The 25277-nt window shown below is 40.4% G+C and overlaps 1 protein-coding gene across 1 annotated transcript in view; it reads right to left on the bottom strand.

Annotated features, from left to right (window-relative positions):
• Window positions 1–8206: 8206 nt before the first annotated feature.
• Window positions 8207–25277, bottom strand: part of LOC109931419 (serine/threonine-protein phosphatase 2A 55 kDa regulatory subunit B delta isoform-like) — a 274310-nt gene continuing 257239 nt past the window's right edge. The window contains exons 8-9 of the mRNA XM_048610307.1: window positions 12583–12752; window positions 8207–8344 (exon numbers count right to left, since the gene is read on the bottom strand). Of these exons, the coding sequence (XP_048466264.1) occupies window positions 8207–8344; window positions 12583–12752 (308 nt within the window). The remainder of the gene's footprint in view (window positions 8345–12582; window positions 12753–25277) is intronic.

Raw genomic sequence — 25277 nt, 5'->3', positions numbered from 1 at the left:
TTCTGGTATTTCCAAGTGGCACCTCAGCGCATGGTTTCCCATGGCAACCAAGCTGGATTTTACACTTGTCCACCAGCAGGTTTCCAGGTGGGGAAGGAAGACTGGTTCCTTCCAACAAGAGACCTGCTCCACTGCAATGATACCAGTGGCAGGGTGGGGTCAGATGGCCTACCTGCCAATGGGTGAATTGAGGTTCTTAAGCAGATAATTAAGCAGGTAATTGAGCTCCAGTTCAGGGCATCAACCTGTTGAAACCAGAATTCAGCCAGCAGCAGGAGACACCCATGTTAAGCATCCACCCAACTGCACTGGGAGATGGACAGGATCTAACCCAGCAAATGTAAAGGAACAGCAATACATTTCGTAGTCAGGATGGTGTATGGCTAGGGGACCTTCCAGGTGCTGGTGCTCACATGTACCTGCTGCCCTTGTCCTTCCAGGTGGTAAAGTTCACAGGAATATGCTTGTTGAAGGAGCTGTGGTGCATTACTCATCTCCCAGTGCATCTTCGGTTGATGTTACTCATTCTGCCATTGTGTGTTGGTAGAATTATATTAGAATTAGGTTTATTGTCACATGTACTCAAGCACAGGGATACATGAGTAAGTGAAAAGTCACCATTTCTGGCACCACTGTAGGTACAAGTGTACCTAGTTACAAAATCTGAGGTATAAATTAGAAAAATAAAGGTAAAAGCTGAGTATTACAGTCCTTCTAAAGCAGGGAGCCTGTGCTGGGCCTCACCTTGAGGCCAAGAGTCCCTGGAATTGGTGCTGGCTCAACTCACCAGCATTCCTCAGATGGCGTTGGTGGTGGAAAGTGGAGACAAAAAACAAAGAAAAAAGAAGAAAACAAAAAGGAGGAAATGAAGAAAAGAAACAGAGTGGATGAGCTCCGAGACCATTCTGCCACCATCTTGGACATGCAGTGGTAGAGGGACTGAATGTTGAAGATGGTAGATGGGCATTTTATAATTAGTTTGATTTAATACTTCATTAAAATTATCTACAACAACTTAATTGGCTTGTTACATGTCGCTAAATCAACAAGATGCATTCATCTTGTATCTTGTATAATGAAACACTGTATGCACTTCACAAGAATGTTTCAAAATAAATCTAAAAGTGAGCCACATAATGGAGATATTAAGCAGACAACTAAAAGCTTCAAAAGCATAAGTTTTGAGGAGCGGCACATTAGAGAAGCACTTGGATTATGGTAGGCCATTCTAAAGTTCAAGGCATGGGCGTGTTGGTCAATGTGGAGCAATTAACAGCCAGGAAGGGCAAGTGTCCAGAAATGGAACGGTGCAAATATCTCACAGGGTTGTCGGGCTGACAGTAGTTCCAGGGATGGGAACAGTTGAGCAATGTGAAAACATGGACAAGTAGTTTTAAATCTAGGCATATTTCAGATGGGAGTCAAAATAGGTCAGTGAACTTAGCAGTGATGATGAACAGGTCTTGGTGCAACTTAGGACCTAGGCAATCTGAGTTTTGGGTGCAGTCAAGTTCAAGGAAGGTGAAAGATGGGCTGGACATATTTTTTTCCTATTCATTCATGGATTTTGGGTATTGCTGACTGGGCCAGCATTTGTTGCCCATCCCTAATTGCCCAAAGAGCAGGTAAGAGTCAACCACATTGCTGTGGGTCTGGAGTCATGTGTAGGCAAGACCAGGTAAGAATAGCAGAATTCCTTCCATAAAAGGTCACTAGTGAATCAGATGGGTTTTTTACCTGCTTTACTAGCTCAGTCACATTGTGCCATCACCTCCCCTCATTGAAATAGTCATATCTAGAGGCAAAGGCATAGATAAAGTTTTCAACAACAAATCAGCAGAGTCAGGGACGGAGTTGGGTGATGTTACAGAGGTGGTTCTTGGTGATGAAGCAGATGTGCGGTTAGCAGTTTATTAGGAGTTCAAATATGACATTGAGCTTATGAACAGTTTGAGTAAGCTTCAGCCAGTTCCCAGGGAGAGAGCGAGAGAGTTGGCAGTTAGAGAACAAAGTTTGTAGCAGGCACTGAGACAGTGGTTTTGGTCTCCCCAACATTTAATTACAAAGCATTTCTGCTTTTCTAGTACTAGGTGCCAGACAAATGATCTGAAAATTTAGACAGTGGAGGGTATGAGTGGAGTAGTGGTAGGAAAGAACTGGCTGTCGTTAACATATATGTGGAACTCGATGTTGTTTCTGGATGATGTTCCCTGGAGAAACATGGGAGATGAAAAACAGAAGTGAGTCAAAGGTCGAACCATTGAGGCTCCAGAGGTAATGGCAAGAGGATCCATTGCAAGTGATTCCCAACCAAGTCAGTGTGGTCCAATGCAGCAGGAGGAGAGGTGGTGGAGGATAAAGGTGTGATCAGCAGAGTCAAAGGCTGCATCAGGTCGAGAAGAACGACAAAGGACAGGTTACCTTTCTCCTAGTCACACATGATGTCCTTTGTGACTTTGGTAAGAGCTGTTACAGTGCTGAGACAGGCTAGAATCCCGAATGGAAGGATTCACACCATCCAAATCTGAATTCAACTGTTTGCAATTTTGATTGCATTCTTGACGTGAAGGCAAACTTTCGACCATATATACTGCCAAACCACCTCCTCTCCCCCACCCCACTATGACCAGCTGTCTCCATCTCTGTAACATTGCCCAACCCTGAAAACCTTACCCAAGTCTTTGCAATCTCCAGATTTGAGTACCATAACACCCTCCTGGTCAATCTCCTACATTTAATCCTCCAAAAACGTGAAGTCACCAAATCTTCAATTGTTCTAATTCACATTCAACCACACTCAATACATCACATCACTGCTAACTGGGCGAGACTGGTTCCATTTGAAAAATTCCTAAATTCTATAATTCTCATCATTGTTTTCGAATTTCTCCATAACCTCACCCTTCCTCATGTCTGTAGTTTCATCCAGCCTCCCAACCCTGACAGATGTCTATGCTCCTCCAATTCTGGCCTTATTTAACTTCAGTTGTAACCACTCCACCATTCGTGACCACATCTTCAACTGCCAATACACCAGGGCTATGCAAGCCCTTTCCTAAAACTCTAGACTTTGCTTTCTCCTTAAGAGGCTACTGTTAAAACAGTAAAGCTTTTGTTCATTTGACTTAATGTCTTATGTTGCTTGGTGTCATGGCTCTGAAACACTTTGGGATGTTTTGCTCCATAAAAGGCATTATATATCATGATGTGAGGTGTGTAATTTATACATCTTAATATCATTTATTTCAAAGTTTGAAGTTGGATCTAGTGGTACGTTGGCTTTGATCTAGATGTAAGGAGGTTTAATTGTTAACTCGTCCATCTTTCTGGAGCCATAAGTTTGGAACAGGTGTCAGAAAGCAGGTGACTGAGAGCCAGCCCTGGAGTGATGAGGATTTTATTTGTATTGAGACAGTTATAGGAGAAGACAGAGCAAATATCGAAAGGTGTTAGTTTGTTTTTTGTTTAGGAGAATGAAAAAGTGATTTTTGCTTATAAAAAACCATAGACTGAAAAAATTTATGTTCAGTTTGCAGAAGACCTGTTGGGGTCAGATGTCAAAGTAGTTTCTCAAGCTGTCAACACCAGAAATTAAAAGAAACAGTTTCAAGGTATAGATGTGATACAGCAGAGAACTCTCTTTGATAGTGGAGTACTGTAAAACGAGATTGTGAATATATAGAATTTTGTTTTGTTACATGTATTGAAATCTTCAAATTATGTTCTAAGCAAATAGCTTAGTTTGGTTTTTTTTTGCATAATAAACTTCTGTTTCACGGTTAAAACCAGATCCACAGCATTGTAGCTTGTGCTTTTGTGAAAGATCACCACATTAACTTAAAAAGTACATGATCTATCAAGCCAGATTTCAGTCTGGGATCTACCTCATCCGTTAGAAACATCAGTTTGAATCATAACAATAAATACAAGTTGTCATTGTCTTTGTTGTAGCAACGACTGCTGTTTCATCGAACACTGAAGGTAAGGACAGTGAGATGAGAGAACAGCGGTAAAATCTAATTAATAAATCTGGAATTGAAAAGGGTCAAGTAATGGTGACCATGATAATCATCACTGATTGTCATAAAAACTCATCTGGCTCACTAATAGCCTTTGGGGAAGGAAATCTTCCAAGCTTGCCTGATCTGGCCTATGTGCAACTCCAGATTGATAGCAATTTAACTTATCTCTGAAATAGCTCAGCAAGCCACTGAGTTGAAAGACGATAAGGGATGGACAATAAATGCTTACCCTATCACTGATTTCCACATCAAATTGGAATTCTGGATTGGGGTTGATATGGGAGGCAGGGAGGGCAGTAGTACTTATTGCTGGAGTACTGATGAATAAAGAAAAAACATTCCAAATACGCTATTCTTTATGCATCCAGACACACGTTCAATAAAAACAATTGAATTTTCTTCCAAATAATACTAAGATAATCAAATCTATCAAAGAAATAAGCTGTTCCTGAAATAAAGAATTTTATTTAATTAATTTTTAATTAATACTCTTTTGAAAAGGTATCATTATCTGAAAATTTGTACTCCAATACCCAAATCACTGCTGGAAACCATCAAAGCAGGAATATTTGTTGTAAAGACTGCAGACTTACTTAGAAGCTTAACAACTGAAGAGGCAGTTCAGCCAAGTGATGCGGCAGAAAATCAATACAAAAAAAGAATACTGTACCAGATCTTCACGAAACAGGGTTTCTAAATAACTCCAAGTTATTAGGGTGCCTGTGATACTCCCCCTTGAGTATCACATCACGGCAGCCAATCGATTCATAAAACGGGAGATATTTAATTGTAGTTGAACTCTGCTAGTGACCTTAACACAATCATATTTGCTTGCTTCAGTCCTTAAGGACAACAAAGCTGCTCACATCAGAAAGATACCTTGGCATGGAAGTTTTCAGTTGTGAATATCTGGAGATTTGCCTCATGTCAAAAGAAATTAGTGCAGTGAAAATTTTTGATGCTGTAAAAAGACAGTAAAAAGCTTCAACTGTCACCACAATCCAGTGCCGTTTTGAATAATTTAAGAATAAAAAGATATAACTGAATGTCTAACTTCATTCTGCCACTGCCACTATGAGTTAGAAGCACTAAGGAGTCATCATCACATGTGTTACACTTATTATATTACAAGAAGCATGATAATTACAGAAACCAGTCAGCGGTTTACCACTCTACTATGGGTGTTGAGGAAGGGTTCACATCGTGCTTCATGTAAAACAGAGAAGAGAAAGCATTCATACAAAAACAAGGTTACTCCACACTGAAATTGAGCAAGCGTCAATGGCAAGGGTCAGAGCTCAAGAAAAAAAGGGATTTATTTTAATCAACAATACTTGGCACATTGCAAATAAGTAATTTGAAAATGTATTTTGTATTTTATATTTTTGAACATTATCCATAACTACATATTTGTGGGTTTAGTTGTTTCCTGCTGAGCTGCAGTGCTTTCACTAATGAATAATTTAACGATGGTTACATGTGAAGAAAATTAACAACTTGAAGCAGATTCAAAAACCATTAAAATAATATATCAGCCTTTCATTCCAATTCAGTGAATTACAGTATGAAACATCAAACAAGATATTTCACCCCTATTAGTCAAACAAGGAACCCAGAAATGAATTGTATATAGTGCTATTTGCTTCTCAAAACATCAGCTTTTTGTTTTGATTTCAATTGAGAGAGACCAGAACAGAGTATACGTTCAGATATTCTAAAGTATGATTAATTTTCTTCAGTGTTCATTCCATTTTTGCCTTCGTGCCACCAACTTGAATACTGAACCTATTTTACAGTGCTACTGCATACGAGCCCATGTAGTGATAAGTGTCCTATGTGTCAAATTGGAATTCTGGATTGGGGTTGATACAGGAGGCAGGGAGGACAGTAGTACTTATTGCTGGAGTACTGGTGAATTGATATAAGAGAAAAACAAACATACTTGTATTTATAAGGTGCCATGCATATTTTCACACAGTTCACAATAATTTTCAACCAATTACTTGCTTTTGAAGCGTTACTTGCCAGGTAGGTTAGCTGGAAACCAACTTACATATATCAAGATTCTACAAAGTAGCAAGATGATGAATGATTTAATCTATATGAGATATCAATTAAAGAATAACAGTTGACCAAGACACTAGCAGAATTGTGAATCAATAAATCTTCTCACAAGCATGGTGTTGCTGTCGTTTGGCAAGCACGTCCCTTATTCCAAGCAGAGGTTGAATGCCAACTCTGATACCTCCTCCTACCTCATCTTGGACCATTACTGCCACCCCTACCACCACCTCCCATCAGCTATTGTTACAAGAGTATCACTCACCTTAAATCTTCTGGAGATCTTTTCTTGACAATGTCTAACCATGTGGGCCCACAACCTGGTTCTCTTTCCTTTGTAAGATCCACAAATAAAGCTGCCTTGATAGACCTCTGCCTCAGTCTTCTCTTTAAACCCCAGAACTGTTTTTTTTTAAAACCCCAAGTTGTGTTAATTCTCTACCCCAACTCCCAACCTAACCTCTATCCTCAATCTTCTGTACAGCTTCAGTGAAGATGAATGTTAGATAAAGGAACAGTAACTCATTCTTCAATGTGACACTTTACAGCCTTCAAATCTCACTGTTAAGCTTGACAATTTCAGATCATTACCTCTGGTCACATATTCTTTGGCTGGCTAGATGTTGGTCTTAATTCCCATTTACATCTTCTGTAGAGCCATCTATTGTTTCTTTTCTTGTTCCATTAGCATCTTCTTTTGGGTCGAATATCTTGCCTTATTACTTAATATCTCTCTACTCTTGTTCAAATCACAGAACTACTTTTTCTGTTCTTTAGCTCACCCACTTCTTCTGCTCTAAATTTGATTAAAAAGTCTTTTGATTTATGGGACATGAGTGTCGCTGGAAAAGCCAACATTTGTTGGCTATCCCTAACTGAAGGATTTGCAAGGCTATCTGAGCAGGCAGTTCAGAATCAAGCACATTGTAGATCCGGAGTCTCAGTTTGGCCAAACCAGATAAATACGGCAGATTTAATTCCCTGAAGAATAGTATAGAACCAGATGTGATTTTAGTCAACACTTATAATCAAAAGTTGGCAATCATGGTCATCATGACTGAGAATAACTTTATATTTCAGATTAATTGAATTTAAATTCCACCAGCTACTATGGTGGCACTTGATCTACACCTGCAGACCTTTAGCCTTGGCCTCTGGATTATCAGTTCAGTGACATTACCATTAATACCATTAACCTTTCCCAAAGTGACAGAAGGCCAGAAACCTTGAATGTTAATTCTGCTTTGTCTCTCTATAGATGCTGCCTGCCACGCTGAGTTCTTATTTCAGACTTCCAGCTTACCTCTAGTTAAGAGTGCCACTCGATACGCAAACTGCATGAAACAGAATTGGTCTGTGCCCAATGAATAAATAAAATAACCTCACTTCCACCGCATCTCAGACAACCAAATTCTCCCCTCTACCCAACCGGAACTGCCATATCTCACTCAGGACAAGTACACTCACCACAAGAAGAGCAGCTTTGCATCTGTCCTGCTTAGTACTACTTGAGGCACTGGAATAATCCATGCTTGCTAATATGGCTTGACTTGGTTCCACGTGTAACTCTCTGTTCCCATCTATATTACTGTACCACCTAATTAAGTGCTGTCAGCAAGTTTACATATACCATTACCCTATTCCTTCAGCTCTGCACAGAAAGAAATGTTCACTTAACCAAATATCCAAAACATCACAGTAATGTAGAAAACTCTCAATAAGCAAATCTGTGTGTAATGTGGCGCTGCCCTGCAGAGCTTTTGTGCTTCCTACTAGGCCAGGCACTCGGAGATTTCCATTTTCTGCTGCGAATTAGGAGAAAGTGTGTGAAAGACATCAAATGCAATAATCATTCACAATCACAGCACAGTAAATGGGGGCTCCAAACATATTGATCTAACATTTTTCCTTCTTCATTCACAATGAAATTAAATTAAAAAGAAAGCACGGTCCACCACCTCAAAAGAAAGGCTGCAAATTCTTGTGGAACATGAAAAAGTCCTGTCTTAAAATAATGGGAATCCATGATGACTTGGTTAGAGGGGTCCAATGATTATGTGGCATTGACAACCATCTTCCAACTGAGGAAAACTCAAATGCTCAGGAACACCAAAGCAGGCTGTTCACATTGTGATGCCTAGAATTAAGTGAAAATTCAGGAATACTGACCTGTCTGAGCCATTCCATGCACATTCAAATTTGTCAAAGATGCAGTCATTCTCGTAAAGAGAGCAAAGCTTACTCCGGAGGTAATCGTGAATCTGTTAACAAAATAAAATTAAACAATGAGAAGAATTCTAATTAATAGCAATCGGCAACATCATAGAATCACAAGTTTTTAAACCAATTCCAAAATGAAAGCATAATCAATACAATTCTTCTCATGCGGAGTATATTACTGCCAAAATCAGTCATCAATTATGTGCAGCAATGCTAGACAATCCTTTCTTTGCTAAAGTACACAATTACCATCAACTATTCTGCACGTGAAACTTTCTAAAGACAATAATTGCTCTCTCAGGGTGTTTTTCAATGCCTTTGTGACTGCAAATGTACACTAGATACACACCACTCTTTTGATTGTGAATAGCTGTTGAAAATAAAGTAATCTGACAACGAATTAATTGCACTAGGTCAGTCAGGCTAACTACTACAGTAGATGGAAACCAGACTACTGTGAATATGTTTCAGATGTAAACCATTTTGCAGCATGAATATGTACTAGATCAAATACAATAGATGTGCATTTATATTTTATATACATATTGCACGGGAGTATTAAGATAGAAAATTAGTTTTAGAATTGTATGCCTGTAATAAGCAATAAATGATTTATTGATAAATAAATAAACAAATCTCTGTGATTCATCTACATTTCGTATCACAGACACCAAATACAATACTGCATACCTTGGAATCAGAATTCCAATTGAGGTCAAGGAGTTGTGGCATATTCTTTTAAACATGAAAGTCATCACTTTCCACTGGTCAGGTGATAGATAATGCATTTCTGCTGTATATTCACAAAGTTGGAATATTTTAACGAGGTAGTTACTACCCTTTTTGCTGCACCTCAGATCTCAATCTCAGGTGCAGTAAAATGGGTAGTAACTACCTAGTTAAAATATCTCAGATATTAATTTAATAATGGTCAGTGCTGATTACTATAGCGTTCACTGTATTAATCCTCCATATAGTCATTCCTGAATCTATGCAATTTTAAGCTAGGAGTTCCACATTAATTTGCATGGAATTCATTATCTCACTGATTCCAAGTCTTTCACAGCTACTAGTTCGTGGAGTTTTCCTTTAGTCACAGGTTTAAAATTATTTTCTCTCCTTAGCGATTTCCTGCTCGTCCCTTGCAGCCTCCCTCTTCCTAACATCCCTAGTTAATTCATCTTGAAGGACATGAATGTAACTGGAAAATGGCCTCTCAACCTTTTGACTGAATAAGTCTGGGAGAATGATTGCTCAGAGCATACCTCATTAAAAAAGCTGGCTAACATATTTTCTGTTAAGTGATTTAATTATTAAGAAAATTTAATAAAAGCACAACAAGATAGAAGAGATGGTTCTAGTGAGGCACCTCTGAGAATAGAGCAAAATGAAGAGAACCAACCAGGTTTAGTAAAACAAACCATTCCAACTCACTGGTATTATTACAAGAAAGTGTATCTGCCTTGCAGCACTTTCTGATGTTGAAGCATTACTTGTTCAAGTTAATTGTCCCCATGTCAACTAAAGATCTTGTAGAGCAAGTCATCAAAGTCCCTAAAGGATGATGCAAACTTTGGAGAAAAAGAATGAAAATACCGCATGAGGCATGCAGTCAGCTGCATGTAAGCTTCGAGTGTGTCTTGGGAAGCGCACGTAGATACAAGAAAGGTAATGAAACAGAAGTTAACAAAAGATGCAATGGCCGACTTCAGTTTAAGGAGGAAAAGGTGGCATCCTTTGTCACAGTGAAGTCTGGGTCCCAGCTGTGTATTTGCCAATGACTAAATACAATTTATTTCTAATTTGGAAATTATGATGGCTACAGTGTGACTTTATACGTTATACGTTCGGATACAAGAAACTTTCACGCCCCATATATTCTTCCAAAGGTAGGTAAAATTTCCTGTTAATTGTGTTTAAACACAATCTCCTGATTTACCTCTCGGTCAAGGATAAGTAGGACCTACATGGAGGATCATTCATTTTGCCTGTCTTTCATGGTTTTGAAAGTGAGACCCGAATAGAGTGACTGGCAGGAATTTTGAGGCCTGCTGAGCATCGCGAGGCGAACATGGTTTAATTGATTTTGTTTTACATTATTTTTAACAGCAAAGAAGATCAGATAACTCGAGTGCCCTTCTGGCAAAGATAATGGTTTTTGTACCTGGTAAACAACAGCCAGGACTCTTGCCCACTGGACAGAGGACCATGGGGACACTAGGCAGTTATCTGGGGCATGCCTAATGGAATCAAGTGTCCTTCAGGCACTTAGGTGGTCACACTCAGGCCTTCCTTTATCCAGACAAATGCAAGGTGATACATTTTGGAGGGTCTAATGTACGAGGGAAGTATGTAGTAAATGGCAGAACCATTAGAAGCATTAAGGTACAGAGGTCCACAGTTCTCTGAAAGTGGTAACATAAGTGGATAAGGTGGTCAAGATGGAATATGGCATGTTTGTCTTCATTGCTTGGGGCATAGAGTATAAAATTGGCAAGTCATGTTGCAGCTGTATGGACCTTTAAGGTTTTAAGAGTAGATTTGTAGCTCGGGTTGTGGATGTTGTGGTTGGTTGGTTTGCTTGCTTGCTGAGCTGGCTCATTGTTCCGCAGCGAATAGACTGTACAGACCTTTGTTTAGGCCACATTTGGAATATTGCGTACAATTCTGGTGACCACACAAACAGAAGGATGTGGAGGCTTTGCATAGGTACAAAGAAGGTTTACCAAGATTGCCTAGGTGGAGGGTATTAGCTATATGAAAGATTGGACAAACCTGGGTTTGTTTTCACTGGAACATTAGAAGCTCTGAGGGTGACCTGTTAGAGGAAATAAAAAACGATGAGAGGCATGAGTAGAATGGATAGTCAGAGCCATTTTCCCAGGGTAGAAATGTCAATTGCTAGGAGCTTTGAGAGGCAAGTTATTTTACACAGTGGGTGATAGGTGCCTGAAATGTGCTGCCATAGGAGGTGGCAGAAGCAGATACAACAGCAACATTTAAGAGGCATCTTAACGAATATATGAATAGGCAGGGAATAGAAGGATACAGACTGAGTAGAAGAGAAAAGGTTTTTAGTTAGAGAGGTATCATGTGTCAGCACAGGCTAGTGGGCCGAAGGGCTTGTTCCTGTGTTGCACTGTTGTTTGTTCCCCATGATCGAAGACCCCAGTGACAGAAGTTCCATCCACAAGAGCTGTCTACCAATCCGAAGTCAGCAGCTCCTCATTGCTGCCTGAGACCCAGGCAATATTCCGGGGACCCAGGCTCGAATCGCGCCATGGCAAATTGAATTCAATAAAAATCCAGAATTGAGAGTCTAATGATGACCATGAATCCACTGTCGATTGTCGTGAAAAACCCATTTTAGGGAAGGAAACTGCCATCCTTACGTGGTCTGGCCTCCATGTGACTCCAGACCCACAGCAATGTGGTTGACTCTTAACTGCCCTCTGGGTCATTAGGGATGGACAATAAATGTTGGCCTTGCCAGCAATGCCCTTGTCCAGTGAATGAACTTAAACAAGAATAACATGAGGGCAAAGCTACTATTATTCCTGCTGTGAAGGATGCTCTGAATTATGACCAATGTGACTTTCTCGCACAGTTCTCTGCCCCTACTAAAAAGCTCCAGCAGTCAAAAGATCATTTTCCAACCGATTCTGTTGCTCAAGGTCCAGAAAGAACAATGAGCCAGCAGGTTGCTGCAATGTTGTTTCTAATTAATTATACTTCTGGCCAGTTACTTGGCTCAATACTTAGAGCTAGTGTTTGATTGCTGCATGCAGAGAACTAAACTGGAGGAGGCTGAAAGAAATTCATTGCTTATAATAGAAACCAAAGTAAAATCCTGTCAAACTGTATCCTTTGAAAAGTACTGAGAAAGCTTTTGAAATTTGTGCAGAACTTTATAGTGTTCTATTGTACATTGAAAGCTGGAATTTGTGATGCAAAGGGCAGAATCTTTTTATCAGTTTGTAACACATCTCCATCTTATAAATATGTTACGATGTCAACATTTCACCATCTTTAAATAAGGGCACATTAGGGCACAAATCATCCCTATCCACTCCCCCATCCCAGAGAGTTGCTTTCCAATTCTGGGGGGGACTGTTTTTTATTTGGTTTTCAGGGGCTCCATCTTCAAAGCCAGCAAATAGGAACAATCCCACGCGTATGTTCCTCTCCAAGATTCCCATCATCCTGGACACCATCCATTGGACACTATGATATACAAGTTGCAATTACGTTGAACTTCCTAATGGTGAATATGGAATACCTGATATGTTTCTATAGGCTTGGTTTCCATGTTCAGATCCCAGACTTTAACTGTGAGGTAATCTCGTGTCATCATGTACCGGCCACTGTGACTGAACTTCACATCAGACACCGAAGAGGTTATCTCAGAGAAGAAGAATCTGTTACTGGGATCCTCTGGCTCCTCAAACACTGCAGGGCAAAATGAGGAAAATAATATCCGTTAAGTGCTCCCCTGTGTTACACAAAATCATCGGTAATCCACACAAGAGATAGTAAATGAAAACCATATAATCACGGTTAATGCATTGGAATATGAATTGCCACCTTGATGCATAGACTTAATTCTACAGCAATGTGGAGTTGATAGGTGGTGGATCGTTTGAAAGGCCAGTTTCTATGGCAATAACAGCAATGATTGTAGAGCCACTCCTTTAGCAATTTAAACTGAATTCAGAATTTTCAATATAGTCTTGTTTAAAAGATGCATTTAACAAATGTACGTGCTTATCAGATGAGCGAAACAACTGGATGGAATCATGCATTTTATTAAAAAGGCATCCTATGCTCATCATATACCCAGTTGTAGCCTTCCTTTTAAAATGCTTTAGATGAATATTTAGTAATACATCAATGGATGCAAGTTAGTGACTTTATTGATATAATTATACAACAGATCCACTTTGGGTCCTTCACAAAATTATTTCATATAGGTCACTGTGCACAGCAAGCAATCATGTTTAATTGCGATATAACCCTCAGGCTATTTATTACAATAGTGTCTTTCTGGACTGTTTCACCCAGCATGCTGCCAATCCAATAAAATGAGAAAAAAAAACATTCTAAGCACTGAAGTTATTATCTCGGTCTCAGATTTTACAATGCTGGTAAATGTAAAAACAGACAAAATATTCAACATATCTGTGTCCCCAGTTTGGCTGCATGATGAGGCACATGACAAAGAGAATATCGTTTCAAAACCAAAAGAACGGCAGATGTTGTAAGTCAGAAACAAAAATAGAAATTGCTGGAAAAGCTCAGCAGGTCTGGCAGCACCTGTGGACAGAAATCAGAATTAACGTTTCAGGTCAAGTGACCCTTCCTCAAGGAGGATATGGCATCACTTTTTCACAAGTGAAACCAATTTCAAACTGGAGCCAAGGCCAATCTCTGAACTAATTCTGAAGTGTTCATGCAGACAGATAATCAAAAGTATTAGGGGAAGCAGTAGGTTTTCAGGCCATTTAATCCTGCTCCACTTGATAACTTTTGACATCTTGCCAGTCAAAACTCTATCTCTGCCACAATGATATTCAATGACCCTGCCTCCACCAGTCTCTGGAGTTTTGAAGACTGAAGACCCTCAGAAAATATTTCTCATCTCCATCTTAATTGGAAGACCCTTATTTTTAAACTGAGTCTCCTGGTACTAGGCTCTCCTACAAGGGGAAACAAAGATGAGAACTGAGCTAAATTGCACCATCTCAGTTTAATTTGGACAAATTTAAATTCAAATTGATTTTGGCCTCACCACAACCTGCTGCTATGGGAGGATTCAAAGAATTTGAAACCCCAGTACCCTTAAATACTGTCATATGAATCCAGTAGCCACTTTCAAATATCTTATGATCAGCATTCCAAATCTACATTTACACAAATTCATTTACCTGCCTCTTCCCATTATTTTAAGAGACTATCTTTCAAGCCAGGTGAAAGAAATCTAGTTTTAGCACTGGGAAAACCATTACCCTCCTCTGAGGGGGAAGAAATCTGCATGTAGATTCAGTTTATGTCTGAAAATGATTTGACTCCTTTTACAGTCATTTTAATCTTTCATTTAAACAGAATTACTTTTTTTTTGCCTCAGGAACAAGCATAGCCCCGCATCATACAATTCACCATAGAGCCTCTGAAAATGAATACAAGTCAGTCATCGGCTGCATATTTCACAAAGGATCTGCTGGCCCTTTCCAATAATGAATACACGCCAGCAGGCTACATGCTCCATAACCTTTAATGAATATGCAGAGATGCCTCCGAGATATACTGCGATATAACTGTGACCACAGTAACCACAGGGTAGGACTCTGCTGGAAGGCTGGAAACAGCACAGCTCAGATCCGTTAATAACTTTTCATAAATATTGTTTAAAAGAAACCTCAATATCTGGCCTTAGATTGTTTGAAGAACAAGCTTCTTCAACCTAAAACAATGAGAAAAAGGATTAGCTTAATAATTACTTTCTGCAACATTCCAAATATACTTGTAGAATCACAGAGGTGCACAGCATGGAAACAGACCCTTTGATCCAACTCGTCTATGTCGACCAGATATCCTAATTTAATCTAGTCCCATTCACCAACATTTGGCCCATATCCCTCTAAGCTCTTTCTGTTCATGTACTCCACGTGCCTTTTAAATATAATAACTGAGCCAGCCTCTGCCACCACCTCAGGCACCTCATTCCACGCAGTCTGTGAGAGAAAGGTGCCCCTTAGGTACCGCTTAAATCTTTGCTCTCAGGTTTTGGACTCCCCTACTTGACTACTCACCTTTTCAACACCTCTCATGATTTTATAAACCTCTATAAAGGTCACCGGTCAGCCTCTGAAAGTAGCCCCAACCTATTCAGCCTCTCCCTCTAACACAAACCCTCTAATCCTTTTCTAAACCCGTCCAAGTTTCACAACATCCTTCCTGTGAGACCAAAATTGAATGCAGTATTCCAAAATTAGCTTAACCATGTTACAGTGCAACATGACATCCCAACTCCTGTACTGAGTGCACTGACCAACAAAGGCAAATGCACACACTGCTAGATATTGACAATACTCTGAAGAATCTACAGTCCAGTTTGGAAACAACCAGCATCGGCAAAACATTCATGAAAATGAGAAACGTGTCTTATTCTCGGAGCCCCACGATTGAGCACTACATTTTGTGGTCGCATGACTTGTCCTCTTAGATGCAGAGAAGTGATGCAATCAACATTATACATATTTTAAATCAACCTGAAAATGTCAAACCCTCTAGCCCAGGGTGTGGACACTACCACTGTGCCACAACTGCTGCTGAAATAATTTTAATCTGTCCGTTTAGAAGAGTTATGACATCTCTGAAGCAGGTGGAACTTGAACCCAGCCCTTTTGAGTCAAAGGTAGGGACACTACCACTGTTGCACTACCACAGCAGCCCACCAAACATTATATCTAACTAATAACGGCAGCTATCATAAAAGCATTACCTCACCTATCCAGGACCTCGAAACAATTGAGAACAAATGATGTCCTATTTTCCAAATATTCAGGTGAGTGAACAAATCAGTCAGAAAATGCAAATCTTTTCAAAATACATGGGTCTTTTTTTAAATATATGGTAACATAGTTTAAGGTATGGAGTTCAATTTCTTTTTACTTCTTTGAAGCTGACAAACAGACTTGAAATTGCTCCCAGTGTAATTAAACAGTCACAATTGCTTTACACACACCATTCAGCACCTTTTCAGTCATTAAGCCAGGAAGACCAGCTGTTGTGCTAATTGCCTCATTGGCAAAAAAATCCAAGGAGACTGTTTAAAAATGAAATAAGAGGAAAGCCAAGGCCAAATCCTAAAATGGTACTGCAAACCAATTGCATACCCTATAAATTAGCGCTAATATCAAAACTCTACAGTTTGAAACCACCCAAAGAGAGAAATAATATTTCAGTAAAACTATGCAGAGATAGCAAGAACTGCAGATGCTGGAGTCAGAGACAATAGTGTGGAGCTGGAGAAACACAGCAGGCCAGGCAGCATCAGAGGAGCAGGTAAGTTGACGTTTTGGGTCCGAAACGTCAGCTTTCCTGTTCCTTTACCGCTGCCTGGCCTGCTGTGTTCCTCCAGCTCCACACTGTTATCAGTAAAACTATTCTTTTCTTTGCTGAAGTTCATCAATTCTTCTTCGCTAATTTGTTTGAGTTATGTCTAATCTCAAATGATACGTGACATATTGGTGGTGTCCTGTCCTTTGCGTCGAGTAAAGGGGAAGTTGCCTTAGTTTTACCAGAACATAGGGCTGCTCCCCCATTACAGAGAGACAACTAGTGGTGGTTTAAACTGAGGGTAACCACACCTCAAGTGAGGGGAAGAGATTGAGGAGGAGAATCTTTCATGGTGACCTCAGTCAGTGTGGGAATTGAACCCACGCTGTTGGTGTCACTCTGCATCACAAAGCAGCCATCTAACCAACTGGAGCTAAACTGGCCCCGTCTCCTGAGCCAGGAGGCTTGGGCTAAAAACCCACGTGCTCCAGAGGTGTGTAATAACATGTCTGAAATGGCTGATTAGAAAATATCTATAATCTCAAACGAATGGAGACTCAGTGATTCATATCTCCTCACGTAATGAATTCCGGAGCACCGTGGGTGTCCCTACACCCCAAGGACAGCTGCAGCTCACCAACACGGTCTCCAGGACAACGAAGGATGGACAGTGGCACTTGCATCCCATGTATGAATTTTAAAAATTTCATTTGGTTACTGATGTAGCTTCTTTTTTTTTATTTGCTCACGGGATGTCAGCACGATTGCTAATCTCCAGTTGCCCTTGAGAAGACGGCGGTGAGCTGCCCCTTGAACTGAAGTCTATGCAATGCAGGTACACACATGGTGCTGCTCAGGAGAGAACCCAATGGCTGTAAAAGGGATTAATCAGGAAAACGAGCAATCTTAGAGTCCGGAAACTCCCTGATGGGGGCCAACAACTCTCCTTAAAACCAAGTTCCTTTCATATAAAAGTTGAATTTCCCATAACAACGTTAAAGAAATCTATAAAAAAAAATGAAATGTGCAAAATACAAATTAATGTAATTTCCAATGACGGCCTGAGGTGACTACCCCAACGATCTGGGCAGTGTGCTTTTCGCCTGTTTCTGCAGCCTTATCTGAAGTGAATTCTATGACAAATGTGACATGAACATTCTTGCTCCTCACTGTATTATGGAGGAACTTTCCATCCAGTTCTGGAACCTTGCAGCCTCCAACTTCAGTCACCCTTCCTTGGCGACCAAAGGGAGAAGTGAGTATTGTCTGCTTGGTTTTACAGTATGGGAGTTGTCCAAGGTTGAGGATGGTACTGTCTACAGATCCCTGAAACTTCCGAACCCCTTTCTCTGCATTTTTGCAGCAAAAGATCAGTTCTATGGCTTACTTGAGGAGCAGATCTGGTTCAGTCAGTAGCTTCCTCCCAGCAACCAGTTAACTAAAATACATAAGGTTGCATTTATGGACAACGTCAATGCTAGGTGGAAAGAACATTTAATATTACTCCAGTTATTGTTACAGCCAATGAGAAGCAGAGGTCAGACTCTCAAACATCCGCATAAATACTCTGACACATTTTTCGTCCCTGTTTCAGAAGTGTATCCACACACACAGACACAGCCCCAAGAGTGTGTCTCAGTGTCTCTCTCTCTCACACACACAGCCCCAGTGGGTTGCCAACACCAGCCAATGTGATTGATACTGGGAATAACATATTGGAGTTGATGAACGCCACTATATTCGATAAATTAAGTGAGCATTGCGCTATAGGGACTGTGAGCAGTTTTGACCATCCAGTTCCGCTCTTTTTCAGAATCTTAAATCTATGTTGCAGTGGTGACAGTCACTGGCGCCATCTGCCCATGTGGCAGTGACCATCTTTACCAGCCATTTTGGCCATGGAATCAAACATAATCATCAACTATACAAATGGCTGCTATTGAAAGAACAGATGGGAAGCTACGCATGATTTCTTCAAACGTGCTCCCCAGGGACCCCAGTCCCAAAGTTGTCAGACTTTATTTCTTATAAGGCTTTCTCTCATTTGACCTTACCTAAAGGATAGACATAGTTGCAAATGGTCTAGCCATTGTGTTTCAGTCACAACATGACTGCTGGCATAATTGAGGTTTGCTTAAAACAAGTAAAATATTTTAACAAACGAAATATATAGGGCTAGATTTTTTGAGGAATGACAATGATAATCTCAAACAAATTGCTGTTCAGTTCCTTTTGTTATGCAACAAAAGAGCTGTGCAACAGGAGATTCTGATCAGGGCACTTCAGAAATGCAAGTCGTACTTCCATTTGGAGATCCCACATAGTGTAGAACAAATTGGGAATTGGCACCCTGTTTTCATGGCAGTCAGCTGCCGTATTCTGAAATAGAGTCATATAGAGTTATAAAGCATGGAAAGAGACTCTTCAGCCCAACTCGTCCAATGCTGAGCCAGTTTCCTAAACTAAACTGGTCTTACTTGCCCCGAGTAACTATTCACTTAATTTTGTTGCAATCCTCCAAATTCTCTAATGTAAGTGAATGCTTTTAGAGAGTTCCAAGCGCAGGGGAATTGCGTTGTGGAATCTTCAACTTTCTGCGCCATTCTTTCTGAATCTGCTAATTTGGGAATTCTGCAGAGCCCCATGCACAACTCCCATCTACGCTTCAGAAATGATGATCCGACAATCAGAAAATCAGGGCCATAAAGTTCAACAAATTGTTGTCAGAGTTTGAACCAAACCGGTGTTTCTTTGTCTCCTTGCATTAAGGCACAGAGAACTATGTTAATCAATGGTAGAATTTTAGATCTGGTGTTAAAAGCAAAGTAACTTTAACAACTCAGCTGTTATTTTACACCTTTGCTTCAAAATTCATAAATTAGCTGCTTGGATGTTACTCTCTTTCTGCTGTAGCAGAGTACAAAAATATTGTACTATTACATGCTCCTTCAAATATTTCAGTTTAGTAACCCTTTAGCTTGAAATAAGTGTAGTTTTATTTCCAGCAATTTGGGAAGATGAAATAAAATCCCAATAATGTGCAGCACAACTAAATTATAGTTAAGAAAAGAAGAACTTCCCTTGAGGGTATTATCAATGATGGGAAATTAGCTCAGTTTACCAGGCATCTCTGTGCAACCATGGGCTGGGTCTGATGCAAGTTAGAGAGCAAAGATGAGCCTCACATCCATGGCAATGAAACTTCACTGAACCACTGATATCAGTTGGGTACAAATAGATTATGGGTCTGGCTATATTTTGGAGAAAACAAAACCTGGCTGATAGCTTCTTGTTTTAGGGAGGAGGAGGAGGGTGGACATGGTGATGTAATGAGACTGGTCACCAAAGATCCAATGTAGATACTCCACAAAGCAGTCCATTTATTCCCCTCAACTCCACAGGACTGCTTTCTGAATTAAAACTGTAGAGGTACCTTCTGCATTAAGTCATGGTCTATTTGCAATGTCTCCAAAATGAGAAGGGATCTTTCCACCTCATAGAAATGAGTTTTGAAAGAAGCAGCAGAGAACAGGCTGACTTTGTGACATCCTGCTGGGCAAAATCATCAACTTGTACTATTCTGCCTCAGGCTCCCACTCACTACATGGCATGAACATCTAGAAGCACTTGCTGCCACAGTACAGTAGTCTATTTATAACTCAATGCTAATAAATAATCTATCACATTTTCTAATCTCAGTGGAAATCCAAGAAAGACACGTTTCTATTACTTTCAATGGTAGTGCCGGAAATATCATCTTTCATTATGAGTAAGCGGACTGAACATGCCAACCCAAACAGGGGTTTTCAAAATATTTTGAGTTTTCCAATTCTGTCGGAAACGTTCCATTTGCTTCCCTTAGTGTTTCGCTATCACTAACTGGTGAATAGCTGAGCCACGAAGGCCAATGGCTGGTTGGGGGTTACCCTCAGGGGGCAGGAAAGAGAGACCAGGACTGCTCCCAGGTGTAAAACCTGCCCCTGGGCAGAAACACTCACTCACTGGGATTTGCAAGGGGATGTACTTTTAACTGTCCTGGAGACGTACTTGCCATCCATTTAAGGATTTCGTGGGCTGGCTCTTAAAGAGAGGTGAAGTTTAAAGGTGAGGTAAAGAGAGGTGATTTTAGTGGGGGTGGGGGGAGGGGTTTTACAGAAACCAGTTTACAGATGATTGCACATTGAGGAGGCCCTGTGTGCACCGCCTCATCAGCTTTACCCTTCAGAGCATTTAAAAGCACGTTAGAATGTTCCTAAACCACTCAGTAAAGTGGTTCGATTGTCACTTGCTCACGTGGCAGTAATACAAGAGCAAACCCTGGCTTTTTGGATATTTCCTAATCAACCTGCCCAGTGATGTTATTACACGCCTCTGAAATAGATGCGACTTGAATTTGGGCCTCCTGGTTCAGAGGTAGGGACACTACCACTCCACCACAAGAGCCCTCCACCTTGGTTTTGTATTGTAATTTCACTGATTAAAAGTTGTGGCTTTCAGATGTCAGGAATGAATGGAAGTGATTAGCAGTGGTCACTAAAATCAAATCACTCATGAGACAATACCAGTGCTGAAATGGAGTGATGCAAATTATGTAATTGCCCTGCAGTGAAACACCAACAAGACAGGAATTCGAGCAACCTAATGCAGAAAGAATTAGGAACTGCATTTGCATCCAGGGTGTTAATCCAAGTGCAATAATAATAATCCCAGATTGAGAAAGGGTGCCTGGCCATTGTCTTTGCTTTTAAACATTTTTATCAATGCCTACTTAGAACAGACAAAGTGACAATCAGCTTCAAATACAAGCCATCTAATAGCATTTTTCTGAAGTTAGCACCACCTGCTCCACAGTGTCTGCAAAGAATGTTACTCCAATTATACAGATATCTGGATGTGACATCCAAGTAAGTGAAACAGATGTGCATCGCTGATGTAATGTTGAGAGTAGTACTCCTTAAGAAGAAAGTAGAGGACGCTATGACAGTGTGAAATCTTTCAGATCCAATATGGGGCAGCAGCTTGAAATGCTCTAGAAGTCATTAACTCAGGAAAGACAGTGAATCTATCAGACAAGGATCTTTTCTCAAATCAAACAATTGGTCAACAAGATGCATGTCTCCAAGTGCTGCAAGAAGCAGTGCCAGAGGCATGGCCTGCAAGCATCTAGGGCATTCCTGGGGTCATAAGTGCATATTGGGCAAGGAGGGGTGAACTGCTAACTCTAGATGGCGTATTCCCCAAAGGAAATATAGTCATCATCCCCAAGAAGTCGAGAGGAAACATGCTAAAACATATCAAAGCAAACCACCAAAGAAATGAATCAAGTCTGACAAAGGCAAGTCAAGTGTTGTATTGGCCAAAAATGAACAAAGAAATCAGATTCCACAGTAGCCAGGCTGTACTTCTAATGAGTAGAAAACTAGGCAAGCTCAGGATAGATAAATCATGAATCAAACTGTAAACTCTAATGAAAACCAAGTGTCCTCAGCTCACAATGAAGTATTTGACTGCTTGATAAAGAACTGGGAGATTCAAAACCATACATCATCTCCACACTACGGCCAATCAAATGGAAAGGCTGAGGCAGCCATGAAAATCACCAATGGAATCAGAAGGAAATCCATCAAACCCAGCAGCAATGTATATGAGACAATCCCCAAGTGGAGAAACACACCTCCCAAGGCATGAAAGTAATCCAGTCCAAAGACTGATGTCATGTTGCATCCATACTCCTCTTCGAAGTACTGGCTAAAACAGCAGGCAAAGAAGTGGCAATTGGAATACCATGTGGAAAGTGTGAAATTATGCACTTTGGTAGGAACAGTAGAGGTATTGACTATTTTCTAAATGGGGGAACGCTTCGGAAATCTGAAGCACAAAGGAACTAGGAGTCCTAGTTCAGAATTCTCGAGATTAAAATGCAGGGTCAGTTGGTGGTTAGGAACGCAAATGCAATGTTGGCATTCATTTCAAGAGGGCTAGAATACAACAGCAGAGATGTATTGCTGAGGCTGCATAAGCCTCTCGTCAGACTACATTTGGAGGAACATGAGCAGTTTTGTGCCCGTATCCAAGGATGTGCTGGCAAGGGCTGAGGGGTGGGAGGTGGTGGTGGTTGGTGGTGGGAGTTGGTTCAGAAGAGGTTGACAAGAATGACACCAGAGATAAAGGGCTTGTCATAAGAGCAGCGGTTGAGGACTCTTGAGTCTGTACAGAATGGAGTTTAGAAGAATGAGGGGGGATCTCATTGAAACATAGAGATTACTGAGAGGCCTGGATTGACTGGATGTGTGATCTGCTGTTTTTAAACAAGCGTACCTGCCTTCAAACTCATTTGGAAGGGCAAGTTAAATCCATGCCTGGGTACATGTTGGTTTGTAAATCTGTCCGAACCTTTAAATGTTCAGACTTTCTGGTGATGTGCACTGTGATTTAGGTCTCTTACATAATTCATGTCTGTACCCATCTGATGTGGAAACTTTATCGTGTTGAACACCTAACAGAGATACAATGCAGGAAGAGAGGGAGAAGGAAAACAAATGTAATAATCAACATCATAGCAAACCATATTTTACAAATTGTACATGTATAAAATAAAAATGTTACACATTTTAACTCAAAATAAATTATTCCAATCTGGAGGCTTCAACTGAAATAGGTGAGGTGATGGTGGAGGCAGTGGAGTCAAATAGTAATTATACTATGAATCTAAAGAGAAATATTATTTAACACAAACTTGACATTCAAAAATCTAGCGTAATCTTACTTGGGGACAATACTTAAATGGCAAAAGGACATTCAAAGCCACTCTGAAACTTTGGTTTTCTATCATGTAATTTTCTCGTCAGATTTCAAAAGGGACTATAATAAGCACAGAGCAATTATCATCTCAAAGAGCCCTATTACTGGAGGCAATCAGGATGTGTGTGTCAGAAATAACAGTCATTCAATTGGACAAATTGCAACATGCACCAGACACTGAAAGTACAAGTTCCATCAGCCCAGAATAGCAGACATAATAGCAGATTTTCAAAACAAATGGAACTTAGAAAGATCAAGTGTCTCCCTGTTTTGTCACATGATTTCTATTTAAATCCCAAATGTGGAAACGTGAATAAAGTGCAGGTGAAATCTGCAAGGGGCTTACCTCTTGGAGCTTATTCACAACTTAGTCTTCGACACAATAATTGAAAGACAAGATCACAGATCTCTACACAAGGCTATAGGGATTTTATCCTTCTATGCTGGCTCTTTGGATTAATTAGTTGGCAGTTACTGAAAAAGAAATGACTGCACCTTGAATGCAACAGGAAGGATTCAGCTAACATTCAAGGTTGAATACAACTCATGCACTTCTGTCAGATGGACACTCCTGAGCTTAATAAAAAGCAGCATGTGGGGTAAAAGGAAAATATTTCATTTCTGCTGGACAATTCCCAGGAGCGCTCTGATAAGAAGCCCAAAATCCAAACAGTGGCTGTAAGAAAAATTAAGTATGACATAGCACTCTTTTACTACTAGTGTACCTTTCTCCCTGTAGTTTCATATATTCAACAGTGACACAATGCACTGGACATCTTGACAATGTTTAATAATCGCTTGAAAATTATCAGAAGGAGATCTCAAGGAGGGAGTCCAACTGGTCATTAGCAGAAGAATCTACAACCATGGGAGCTGGCCATTTCTTGTGATTGTATGACTGTAGTTAGTGGCATATTTGCACTAGATATTAATGAAGCAATGATGTTCTAGGCATCAATAAACACAATTTGAGTATTTTGACATTCGATACTAAGGCAACTTTCATTTGCTGTGAGTAAAAGTAGTACAAGTTTTCTATCGTTTTCCTTTTCTCCTCTTTCTCAACCTGTTACGCATGTAACCAATTTAATTTTCCTGTGATCACTTTCAATAGGGGCTCACTTCAAATCTATAATTGTGCGTGCAAATTTAACTAACATTATTAAACAAACGGCCTTTCGAGTGAATCATCAATTTATTCTCTTATGGTTCACATAGTGAAACAAACTGTTCAGTAAAAGGTGTAACGCTTGCACCTTTACCTCTTTGCTCCTCACTGTCCAAGGCCCCAAACACACTTTCCAAGTGAAGTAGCATTTCACTGTACTTCTTTATACTCCACTATACTTCCCTGTATCTGCTGCTCACAGCGCAGTTTCCTCAATATTGGCAAGACCCAACATGGACTGGGTAACTGCTTCGCAGAAAACTTCGACTTGCTCTGTAAAAATGACCCCCGATTTTTCTAACTGCCTGCCATTTTGATACATTACTCTGCTCCTGTGCTCACATTTCCATCCTAGGACTGCTGCAGTGTTCCCATGAAGGCTGACAAAAACTGGGAGGAAGAGCATCTCATTTTCCACTTAGCGCTTAAAGGCCTTCAGGAGTCAACATTGAGGTCAACAACTTCAGAACATGAACACTCTCCTCCATTTTGAACATACCAACTCCCTTGATCGCGTGGCTTTGCACAGCTGAACTAACCTATTTTTGACTATTCACATTTAACATTTACACCAATCTTGCATATACATCTCTCCTCTACAACCACCAGCACCCGCCTTGGTATTTTGCCCTCGGTACCTCCCATTTGTTCCACTCATTCTTTCTCCCTCTCTGGCAACACCACAAAGGTCATTGTTTTGCACTCCCCTCCAGTTCTGAAGAAAAGTCACTGGACTTGAAATATTAATTCATTTTCTCTCCGCACAGATACTGCCAGTTCTGCTGGGTGGCTGTCCCACTTTCCATGTTTATTAAGTAGCATGAGTGTTTTAGCAAACCCAGGAAGCCCTGCAGTGAGCAGGAATTGAGAGCCTTGAAGGTGTGTGCACGCAAGTCTTTGATGGTGGCAAGGCAAGGTGAGGAGATTGTTAAAAATATTATACACTT

The sequence above is a fragment of the Rhincodon typus genome, chromosome 1 (genome assembly GCF_021869965.1).
Source record: "Rhincodon typus isolate 14 chromosome 1, sRhiTyp1.1, whole genome shotgun sequence".
NCBI lineage: Eukaryota > Metazoa > Chordata > Chondrichthyes > Orectolobiformes > Rhincodontidae > Rhincodon > Rhincodon typus.
This window is presented reverse-complemented; position numbering and strand designations above follow the sequence as displayed.